Raw genomic sequence first — 12,442 nt, forward strand, 5'->3', positions numbered from 1 at the left:
TTTTATTCAACTCGTGCAATAAATTCAGTATTGAACTTACACTCATTCAATATCCTCTATTAATTAGTGACAATCACATTTAATAGACAAATGTTCACTGTTTTTTTTTAACAGAAGGTCCGGACGGTCTGTTTGCAATAAAGCTAAGTTTATTGCAAAAAATGTGAGTAAATGTTATATCCGTGCTTCGCTAGTTACAAGGTTTTTTTTAGAATCTAGCAACGGTAATTCTTCAAAAGTGTATTGTATAGTACCGATAGGTTCAATTAAATCAAACTTGAAAGAATGATAGAAATGTTTCTTTGTAGTCGACATAAACAGATATAAACATAATTTACTGTTTTTTTTTTAACAAAAGGTCCGGACGGTGTGTTTGCAATAAAGCTAAGTTTATTGCAAAAATGTTTGTAAATGTTATATCTGTGCTTCGCGAGTAACAAGGCTTTTTACGAATCCAGAAGTGTATTGTATAGTACCGATAGGTTCAATTAAATCAAACTTGAAAGAATGATAGAAATATTTCTTTGTAGTCGACATAAACAGATAAAATATCAAAACCATAGTTTGTGTTTGATGTTTGATACAACTCACAGGAAAGAAAATCAGATACTTAAACAACAGAGTCGTAAAGACTCAACTACAAGTTTCAAGTTTGTATTATACTAATGTGTAACAATAGACGTATGTCATACTAATCGTTTAAACACGTACAATAAATAAAATAAGAGAAATGGTCTATTATAGCAAAGCATCAATGATTATAATACAAAACAAAAGAGATCGCATTATCAACTCAAAAGTAATTGATTATAAACGAATCACGCCTTTAAGATTAAAAAAAAAATAATTTTTGTATGTTGCTCTTGAACCTACTCTTACTGTATGAGTACTGTATGACTCAAGTTGTGAAAGTTTGTTCCTCTTCAGAATGGCTTTTGTGATATAATAATATGCATCAAATGCATTGTGATTTCCTTGCAATTGTGCTAAAACACAATTATCATAACAAACATATACGGGCCTCATTTTCAAACACACATATTTTCTTTGAATAAATACAATAGTTTCTCTTACATTGTTCAATTCAGATTTTATATTACAACTGTCCCAATGAAAATGAGGTTCTCACTATTATTTTCGTTTGTTATTGTCGTTGGATTATGCAGTTATAAGTTTTCTGAGGCTAGAGAGCCTGTATGTTCTAAATTTGCATATGAAGAACAACTTTTAGAGAAAATGATCAGGACTGAAATAAAGGTAGAAAAAATGGTAAATGAAATTAAGAAAACTGAGGATAAGGTCATCAGTACATTAGGCGACATTAAACAAACAGTTACAGGTTTTACGAATATGTTTGAGGACATGAAGGGGAACATAACGGACGAGATGTTAAAGAGAGGTGATGCAATACAAAGAAGAGAAGGTATAATAAAACAGTTATTTCACATCAAACTCACATTTATTACAGCATATTAAACTTTTAATAGCTAAGTTTAAAATAATTTATATACAAACTATTGTATGTTTGTGGTGTCTCAGTCAAGGGAGCTAAATGATGAATTTAAAATATATAATGTTAATTGAGTTACTCCCCTTGGCGTGACAGTTTCAAACTTGTGCTATATACAGGGAATGCACAATCCCCTCTTTTACATATTGTTTTTAAGGTATACTGGCTTGATTGAGCTTTATTCATTACATTGTTTTATGATTGTGTAAATAAGATGTTATTTTACTGTTCTATCCAGTCAGTTATATAGAACATTCAATTGTTGTTGTTGCTTCTTGTAATGATGTATGAACATCTATCTACTAATGAACTAGCCTCGAAATGGCATATTTTCAGGAGGTGTGTACAATATGTTAACCGAAACAGTTTAAATAAAATAAGAAATAAACTTTATACGTTGTGCATATTTCCAATAATGTATTGTTTAATTTGTAATTGTTGGATTTATAGATCAATTTATCTTAATCATTGTAATTGATTTGGTAATTTAAAGTGATAAAAAAGAAGTTCAAAACATAATATATTTGCAATATTCAACTATCTGTAAGCTATATACAATGTATAAAACTATTTATATTCCAAAAATCAGATTAAATGTATCAGTTTCTTTAAAAAAATAACACATACGCCTAAAAATTCCATTAATTGTTTTGAGCATGAATTACATTTAGATTATCAATGCTACATGCTTTACAGGGGAACATAATTATAGCAGCTATAGAGAAATTATGTTTGCGTACAGAATACCCTTTAACTTTGGTTACATATTAGTTAATAGAATGTCCATACTTTATTACAGAAACGTTCAAAACATCATTTGAGGAAACAAGGAAAAACCTGACAAGTGACATCGAGGCTGAAAAGAGAAACTTTTTCAACTCCAAGGTATTGCTACCTGTTTTACATCAATTGTGTTAGATGTCTATTTATCTACAACTATTCACAGCAAATTAAATTGTTGTTTACTTGACATGTTTTATCTTGGTATATAACATGGTCAATGATATTTATTACAAACTATGTTGATATAAAATATGTTGTTCCATATTTAAATTTCTAACTCTCATAAGACGTCCAGATGATTTTGTTGACATTCACACATTCTAGTTTGTAATTATTGTAATTATTAAAACTCTACAGATATTGGTACAATATAAATATAAGGTTTTTTAATGTCATAGGCCCCTTGATTTAAATATCTTAGATATAAAAAACAAAAGTATTATTTCTATACTCAGAAAAACTCGAACAACCTTCGATCGCTTTCTATGCACACCACTTGAAAGACCTGGCTCTTGATACTACGAATGAGATTCTCATATTCGAGAAGACAATCACTAACGAGGGAACAGGTTACGACACGTCCACAGGATTGTTCACAGCACCTGTTGGAGGACTGTACCAGTTTGTTGTTCATACATGTGCTTATAAAGGAAAATATTCCTATCTGGGCCTAGTGATGGAAGGTAACGTTATTGCAGCAGATGCTAACTATGGTGATACTAATTATGGCTGTAATACGTTTGGTGCAATAGTGAGAGTAAAATCAGGAGAAAAAGTTTGGGTCAAATCAACATCGTCAGGTTCTGTCCACCAGTTACATCAAAACACTCATAGGATGAACACATTCAGTGGAGTACTTGTCAATTACTGAATTATAAATAAATCAATTAACATTGATGAGAGTAAAATCAAATTATTATAAGCTGACGTTAAACGTAAACGTTTTGATGTAAACTGCTTCAATTCATTTTAGACTCTTAGTAGAGTTTTGTGAAATAAGTCAAGAATGGTCGATTTATCAATGCTGTGTATCTATGTTGTAAAGAATATCATTCATACAACGTTTTAGTTTGCAAATTGTTAATAATTAGTTTATGTTTAAGTATATTAATAGTAAACACAAGGCTGATTAAAATTGATTACAGCAAAGAAAGCGAACCTTGTGTTCATGTAGGCTTTGTTTGAATGTATCATTTAGCAGGCTGAATGTTTCATGTTTATGAAAACAAATATTTTAGTAATCAGTACAAATTGTAATCTTTTCATATGAACATTTTGACCAAATGAAAGAACTAAAAGAATGATATTAATGCTCAAATTTGATATCTTAAAATATTGATATTTGCTCACATAGCCTTAATGTAATTGTAAAAACATGTTTAGGCTTCTATTCTCTTCAACGTAAAAAAGCATTACTTGCCATATTTCAAAGGTTTAATAGGTTTGTACATAAAATGCATTTGTATATATGTGCAAGATAGAAAATATTTGATTGAAGCAAATAAATAAATCCCCTACATTTTTGATATATTTGTATAAGCATATTGTCAGGTGTATTCATATTAAATAGTTTTCATTAATCACCAGTATTTATCGTCATTTTTGATATACAACTGGAAGACATTTACATTTATATCTTTTTTCACTGCGGTTGAAATGTTGTTATACTTCATCTCTTAAAAAGTCTTTTCTGTCCATGATATTTACATCAACTTCTGTATATGTTTATAATGAATTATATATTAGATAAAGTCAATTATAAGCAACATGAAATAAACATGATATTCAGGTTATTTCTTATATACTGTTGAACTGTAAAATACTTGTAAATTTTAGACTCAACACGTGTTTATGACATGGCTTGATGTTTTTACAAACAACACTTGTAATTGTTTTCATGATGTGTATCACCTGACAACCGCAACAAGTCTCGTTTGATGAAACGTTATTTCTGAATTTCACTAAAACTTTAAAATAGAAAATTTACAATTAAAAATAACGTATATTTTTTCCCTTTTAGATTGCAAGAAAATTTTTATTATTTTCCCTAGATTATATTCTTTTACCAAAACATTGCGCGCTTTTAAAATTAACATGTCTTTACCATAAGCAAAATATTCAAGCCTTTATTTAACCGGCTATTCTCTTTTTTATTTTCTCTATCGCTTTTAGTTTGCAGCCTTTTGATTGGTTATATTTTCGATTTTACACACACAATTAAAACTTAATTTATATTCATGGCATCATCTACATATATATATTTAAGAAACAATATGAAAAACAATAAAATTTTCAATTTATTTTTACATAACAAAAGGAAATATTAATGAAAACCTGAAAATTCGCTAGTTTAAAACCCCCAAAAAACAAATCACAATAATATTATATATTTTCTTGTGAAAATTGCAGAAAACAATATTTGTAACATAATATTTTCATATTTTCGTGTGATAGACAATATTCAAGAAGTACGTAACAGACGTTAATTGATACAAACTGCTCAAAACAAAAACATTTTAAGCAAAACATATTTGATAGATAATACAAACATCTCATCTACAGTTTATAAAGATATTGATCATTGTATTTATTCATATAGTTATCACAATCATTTTGAAAATCTGAATTTTGTGCAGTTCGGTCTTACTTCTTCACAATTCCTTTTTAAAGGAACTCCACTGACGTTTATAAGCCTACAAACATGACATGAAATTTTAATTTTTCACATAGATAAACATGAGCACTTAAAACATAAATATTAATAAAAAAGACCAAAAATCTTGAAGAAATACATTGAAAATCATATGTTTGTGCTCTTCTAAGACCGATTTGAGTGAAAAGCGTTTAAACGCTTTTCAATTTTGGGTCATTTTTCACTATTATAATTATTATTCTGGAAAAACGGAGGAAGCTAATGATCCGAAATTTTGCACATAATTTATTAGTATAGATCTACATCAAATAGAGTAATAATCTCAAAAAATATTTCCAGTCCCGTCATGTCAAAAAATCTCAGTGGTGGTCCTTTTATATTCAAATCCCTTCGTTACTGGATATACATGGTGTTAATTGAGTTATTCTGTGATTGCCTTTTGCCTTATGCTTATGTTTGACGTTTTAATTATTTTTATTCACAGGCACGAGTATCGGACCTGGGAAGAAAAAATATGACTAGGTTGATAACAAAAACTGGGTTCATCTTAAAAGTGTCAAAAAATTAAAAAAAAATGTAAATAATGACCCCCTTTAAAAATATACTATAAGTTAAGAGAAGGCCGGAAACTCCAGATTTGAGCCTACGAGCAAGGGTTTCATTTCCCGGGCCGATGTGAAAACAATTGGCCAGACAATTAAAACAAACTTTAATCACTATTTCACGTTTGTATTAAGCTTCAAAATGAGACCGACCCCAAGTCTCTAGCCCTTCCCGTTCATGAAATATCTATCAGGAAACGAGCGAATTTGTGCTTAAAATCCTTGGTAGACAGAATTGCGGCATAACAATTCGGTACGTAAATATAGACTTATACATGTATGTCAGCTGAGTACGGGTCAAAATCACTTTAATTTACTAAATAATATTACTAAATACATTAAGTTGGACCACTCACAACTGTCAGTAGCATCTGATACACACGAGATTCGAGTTTCAACATTTACACGGTCTTTCAATCGCTTTCTACGCCATTAGGCATCCTTGTGTGAAACGTTGCGGTTTTCGTTGCTATTGGCCAATCAGAAGACTCGTTACAAAATATCAAACAGCTGATTGACAATGGCGTAGAAAGGAATCTAAAGACCGTGGAAAGGTTTGAAACTCGAATCTCGTGTGTATCAGATGCTACTGACAGTTGTGAGTGGTCCAACTTAATGTATTTAGTAACTTAACTCTTAACTTATAGTATATTTTTAAAGGGGGTCATTATTAACATTTTTTTTTTAATTTTTTGACATTTTTAAGATGAACACAGGTTTTTTTTTATCAATCTGGTCATATTTTTTCTTCCCAGGTCCGATACTCGTGCCTGTGTTTTTATTCTATAAATGTCCTTTAATATTGTAGATAACAAAGCCTGACTTATATATATTTTAATAAAAGTCGTGTCATTTTCTTCAATTAAATATCTTTTTCCGTTTAATGGTAATCTTTTTTCTTACATTTTCTTTCTTCAGAAACGTTTTTTTTAAAAAAAACTCATGATAACCTGAATAAATTTTTGCATATTAAAAAAGATAAATGTTTTTTCTTTATTTCGTACTTTACTTATTTAAATCAAACTTTTTCAGTTTTTACTAACTTAAAACTTTGCATTAATTTTATCATCGTCTTGTGGTGCATTGTTTTCTTCATTTTCTGTGTCAAACAATGAATACCCAGAAAAAGACGAATACATGTAACCATGGATATATGGCGCACATTTTAGAAGCACGAGCCAGACCTGGTCCCCGGATGTTAGATTCAATATGGCGGTGTTCGACGACGTCGCCCAGAACCGGAATACTCTCTGTCCATACTGTCTCCACCATCGTTCCGTTGTTCATTAACAGCAGGCTACAAATGAAAACATTAGTAACAAATCAACATTTTTAGAAATTTACCTTCTTGGTATTTAAACTTTATATTGCAATCTTTAAAAGGCAGTATCTTTTGGTAAAATTTATGTATAAGACCGACACAATACAAACGTACACTTAACTTTCATTAAACGACAATTGAACTGCGTAATAAATTAAATGTATTCACTTAAGTTACATTCTTGTGATGGATATAAAATGAAGTACTTGACACTATATTTTGAATACATTTGGTAAATATGTTATCAATATCAGGCGCGTAGCTAGCCTATAAAGAATTTGGATTCAAAATAATCTAGGGGGGTCAGGGGGCATGCCCCCCCCCCCTTGTAAATTTTTAAATAAATGGTGCAATTTGGTGCGTTTTGGGGCCTCCGGAGAGCTTTCTTGACCAACGACAATCCATTTATTTTAGCATAAAAATGGAGATGAATAGCTTTTCTTTCGTTTATTTCAACTAGTCTACATTTCACAGCAAGTATAACTTGCGGCCTTTGCTGGCCGCAAACTCGTTAATGATAAATTATCAATGTTTTTTTCATAAAAATTCCATGTATCAATATAACTAATCTACCAAGAAGGAACTATTTCAAAAATGCAGAGAGTAATACGACAAAATGCGCCAGAATTTTTCACATTTGCATCATGAAATTCACTGATTCAGGTTGGTTAGTTCAAAATGTTGTCAGTCTCGCTAGAATCGTTCACAGACATGGGTCAAAACATGTCATTACTCAACAAACAGACCGAAACAAATAAACACTAGGCATACATAGTAACATTTTAGTTATAATTACCTCTTTTCTATCGCTGATTCTGCTGATGACTTCTTTAAGAACTCGATGTAAACATTTGTTTACATTTCGAAAATACGGCCCGTGCAAACTTCCGACTTTGAAGAGCTGCAAAGGCTGACAACTTTTCAAAAAAAAATACTACGGTATGGTGTACGATTTTGGCTATATGATTTATAAAGTATTCAGTGTTGTTATTATCAGATCTGGCGAACGCGGCTGAATTTCAAACCACATTTTTTTTACTAAAATTTTTTTTTTGTCAAAATAATGTGGATTCAGCTGCGTACTCGCGTATAGGCAGCTACGCGCCTGAATATACATGTATATCTATTACTCAATACAATGCAATAAAACTATCATTTTTTCCTTACATTTAGTGACATATATTACATGAAAATCATACATGAATATACATTTATTTGTGAAGCATATTCGATTAGTATCGTATGTGTTCTTTGACGTCATTTAACTTACGTCATTTATATCGTCATAAGGAAATTCTATACCTTTTGCCACCGATTGGCAGTAATCACAACAGTAAAATGATACATTCAAGAGGGAATAGTGACTCTTTTAGTTTGTTTATCAAAGACATCTCCAACATTCGTGTCAACCTTATCATAAACAAGATAAATATTTTTTTTCTATCTTACCCTTGTTTCCCTCAAAAACGCAATACGATTAGTTTATTCACTAACTGACCAGAAAAAAGATAAATGCTGCGTTAGCTCAATTGGAAGACTATTTTACTATGAATCGGACAATCCAGGTTCGATTACCGGACGTTGCAGGTCACTTTCATTCTAATTGAGCATAAGATCCTTTCTGCGATCATTTGTATTTCTACGCTGGCATGTTACGATGTACAGAGATAATATTAGTTCCTGGCGAAATTGAGACATTTGTACTGGTAACCCCTAGACAGCATCCTTATTGGAAAATTCAAGGTAGTTTACTGTTGTAATCTGGAGGAAAAAATAGGTAATAAGAATCCCTAAAGAAACCCTAAAACGACAAAATTGAAAATGTTGCAGGCTCTGTTTGATTGAGCCTGTTCATGGACGATACTGAATAGTGCAAGTAACCGTCCACGCCCCCTAGCACCGGCTTAGCAGAATTCAACATTTAAACATGAAATGGTATTTTTTTAATTTAGAAACATCCACAGATGTGTTCATACGACGGTTATCATGGAACCTTCAATGTGACACTTCCGTGCCATTCCATGAAAAGCGATGCATGGTCTCCAGGTAAAAGAAAGCGTGTGCACTAAACGAGAAAACAATGGGCGGAACTAAATAAAATGGAAATTTGAAAGGGGATCAGAGGTTATGAAGCCTGCATATCACAGATAAGACGTCAAAAGACAAAGTAAAAAAGCAGGCCTCATGTCCTTAGGTTGATGCAACATTATTCAAGTAGGAATATTGGAACCACCCAACTAGAAAATCCCGAAAAGTTAAAACTAAAAATACCAGCAATAATGTCGTGCTGAACGATCTTAACTGCAATCAATATAAAAGTACACATGGGCTTGCTATCTCTTACTGTGTTTTAAACACCTTAAATAGAAAAGTTAGATTGTTAAATTGCATAAAATGCAGTCTAATCATTACAGACACATAAAACAAACTGCACAGAATGTGATAAATATTGCGAAATGACTGTAAATGACATTTGTCATAATTTCTTGATAATGTGCTAGTTTTTGACTGTACATACATAATGAAAAAACTCATATTTTCGCAAATACATTTTTTGTAACTTTAACGCGTTTTGGGTAGACAATATTTGTTCTTGTTTAAGAATAATCGACTAAAGAAATTGATAGATCGGCTTTTATTTCATATAATCCAAAATATTTAATATATACAGTTGGCCTTTTAATCATCATTTGTTCATTTTCTCTGTAAAGGTAATCTACACTGAAAGTAATAAATTACTAATACCAAATAACGGAAGATCCTTCGGCAGCAATGGTTGCACCAATAGTGTGTGACAATCGCAGACTCGCTTTGATTGGGTCTGTTCATAAGACATCCAAAGGCGTAGCATTCTATAGCTTCTTCAATTTGTTTCTAGTTGGATGATTGCTGCGTAATTCTGTTTATTTCCCCATGATCCTATTCCCCATAATTGGTATGAAGGGGTCGGATCTATCCCCTTATACCTTACATAATTTGTATGTATGTACAAAATGTTCTATATTGATTTATCTATCACTAATTAAATTATAGTAATATAACTTTTTATGTTTTATAATTTAGGCAAAAATTTGTATCAATACTTTTCATATCAATATTGTCCTTTTATGTAAAAAGAACAGAAAAAAGTACAAAAAAGTAATCAAGAAAATACAAACAAGAAGTATATTTAAAAAAAAGATACAAGATCGATGTAAAACTGGTTGACTTGCATATGTTTGGTCTTTTTTTTTTAATGCAAATGCACACAGAAACGTTAGCATAGCTTGCAAAGCAATAGCATTCTAATTTCTTGTAGGTTTACTATTTTAAGACATACTGCATGTTTAGTGTTCAACCCTTTTACAGTTGGACACTACGCTTTCCTCTTTTGATTGCATCTGACGGACCAAGTGGGAGACTCTATGATGGATAGTTCGTAAAGCCCTTTGGGACTGAATTGTCTTAATGTTCGTCTTCTGCCTTGCTTCGTCGGGCCCTTGTAGGTGATTTTCTTGTTGCTCTGTCTTCCTTTAGGACATTGAGTACTTTTGTCATGGTCATTGGGTTTACTTTTATATGTTTCTACATGATCATTTTAGTGTTTTACTTATTTAACCTTTTGTAAACCATGACAACTGTTAGAATTTCACTTGGCGGGGATTCCTTTTATTTACACTGTCTCGTTTATAGGAACATGGTGGGGCTAAGAGCGAGGTTTTGGTGCACCATTAACCGGTTTAAACTCCCCAGCAGTCATTATTATGCTGCTGACCGTTCCAAGGCGGCGCCCCACTGTGTTCCTCAGATGTAATGTCTATGTTGTTTCATACTGTTTTGGTGACACTTTTGCTTGTGTCCCTTGTTGTTTTCTCGTCTACGGTAAGTATCTTCGCCCATTGCCTCTAGTTTTTATTTCTTTGATTACCCCCCCCCCTTCCCCCGGTCTCCTGTCCCCTTCCCCTTTGTGGGCCTATTATTATTTTCTTTGAATTCCTAATCAGTTACAAATTATTTATCATTTAATGATTAACGTGTCGTTGCCCTGTCCTTTTTATGTTTGGGGTCCACCTGGGCTCCTTGCCATTGGTTCTTGTTGCTGGGTCATATGGGGGTTGCGTTCATTGAACGCCGCCTTTCCTTGTTGATCTTGTTTTTCATATTTTATTAACTTTGAAAAATGAAACCCTTTAAGATGTCGTGTTTCGGTGAACTCATTTTCTAAAACCAACATCTACACAGTCCGTTGGCAATTATTTTATAAATACTTGATTAAAATTCTCGTTATTTTTGACAAGATTTAAAACTCAAATTTTGTGTACAACAAATATAGTAAATTCTTACGTAAAGTATTTTAGAACAATCCTTTACACTTTATTTTATAATGGGAAGAACAATTATTTACATTTTATTTTAGAACTATCTTAGAACGACACAAACTATCCTTTACAATTTTTTTTAAAATGGCAAATGAGATTCCCAGATTACATTTGACCAATTAAAACTCTCTGTACATTCAGTTTTTTCCTATAAAACCTTTGTCAAACTGATTATAGACCGATCTTCAGCCGGAAAAACATGCATATACAATTAAAAAAGGAGACCACGATTTATCTTGCATGGGGTGAAATTCTTATCCTATCAGGTGGTGTAGTCTAAGCAATCAAAGATCTCATAATTGCCCATCTTTCATTTTCATCTCCTGTTAAATGTGTCCTTTTGTAGGTATTCAAAGCTTGAGACTGTTGTTGAAAACTTTGATTGTAGGTAAGATGTTATCAATTCTACAAACACAGTTTCATATCTAAAATCGTTAGCTTCAGTACCTAAAATAAACGATTAACAATATAATTTCATAAAAAATATTTATATTATATGTTAGGTATTGCAATACGCTTTGCATTTTACCACAGTCCAAAATTAAATGTGAAAGTGTCTGTCATGGCGGTTACAAAAAGTAAAAGTACACTTATCGTTGTTAACAATTTTCATTAAAAAACAAAACGACAAACAACTGAATTTGTCGCCAATATTTTATCTTGAACCATTAAACATACGAATGTTTGATATTATAGTTAAAAAGAGAACTATGTATTAAGGTTGTTAGACAATTGGTATAGGACTTTTTCGTCTGTAGCAAGTTCTAAAATTATAACTTAAATCTACAAATTTTCCGTGTTCGTTGATAATATCTTTAACAAATCTAATTCCTTTATTACATACATGTAGTGTGTGGATGAAATTTTATCAATCTCCAGATTAACAAATTGTGATTATAAAATAAAGGCATGCTTAAAGGTTGTTTTGGACTATACAAAATGTGTCTATGATGGTCAAATAGGCTTTCAAGACATCAATCCAGAATGCATTTCTGATATCATTTCACAAAACAGTTTTCCAGTGTTAGAAACTAACCTCAATATTAAATAATATGATTATTAGATACCATTACATTCTTGTCCTACTTGAATTTTATATGATCACAGATAGGATATATTACCTGCTTTCTAAATGTGTCCTTTTAAAACTTGTTTGTGATTTCTTGGCTTCACATCGCATTAACATGTTTTTTATTTATTCAGGTCCGCCAATTG

At 31.5% G+C, this 12,442-nt stretch overlaps 1 protein-coding gene and 1 pseudogene across 1 annotated transcript; one reads left to right on the forward strand and one right to left on the reverse strand.

The window, feature by feature from the left end:
• Positions 1 to 1,266: 1,266 nt before the first annotated feature.
• Positions 1,267 to 3,164, forward strand: LOC132735818 (complement C1q tumor necrosis factor-related protein 5-like). The gene is made up of 2 exons (XM_060722821.1): positions 1,267 to 1,423; positions 2,749 to 3,164. The coding sequence occupies exons 1-2, from the start codon at positions 1,267 to 1,269 to the stop codon at positions 3,162 to 3,164; spliced, it is 573 nt and encodes a 190-aa protein (XP_060578804.1).
• A 3,427-nt stretch (positions 3,165 to 6,591) lies between these two features.
• LOC132735813 (complement C1q tumor necrosis factor-related protein 3-like) lies at positions 6,592 to 10,193 on the reverse strand (annotated as a pseudogene).
• Positions 10,194 to 12,442: the final 2,249 nt, after the last annotated feature.

Source organism: Ruditapes philippinarum, unplaced genomic scaffold, assembly GCF_026571515.1.
Source record: "Ruditapes philippinarum isolate M1 unplaced genomic scaffold, ASM2657151v2 ctg4652_1_1_1_1, whole genome shotgun sequence".
Classification (NCBI taxonomy): Eukaryota; Metazoa; Mollusca; class Bivalvia; order Venerida; family Veneridae; genus Ruditapes; species Ruditapes philippinarum.

What these genes read in the sequence shown, in the direction of transcription:
- LOC132735818 (XM_060722821.1), top strand. Translation starts at nt 1,267, where the DNA reads ATGGTAAATGAAATTAAGAAAACTGAGGATAAGGTCATCAGTACATTA. An exon ending in TGCAATACAAAGAAGAGAAG is followed by an intron (nt 1,424 to 2,748) that starts GTATAATAAAAC and finishes TTCTATACTCAG; the next exon opens with AAAAACTCGAACAACCTTCG.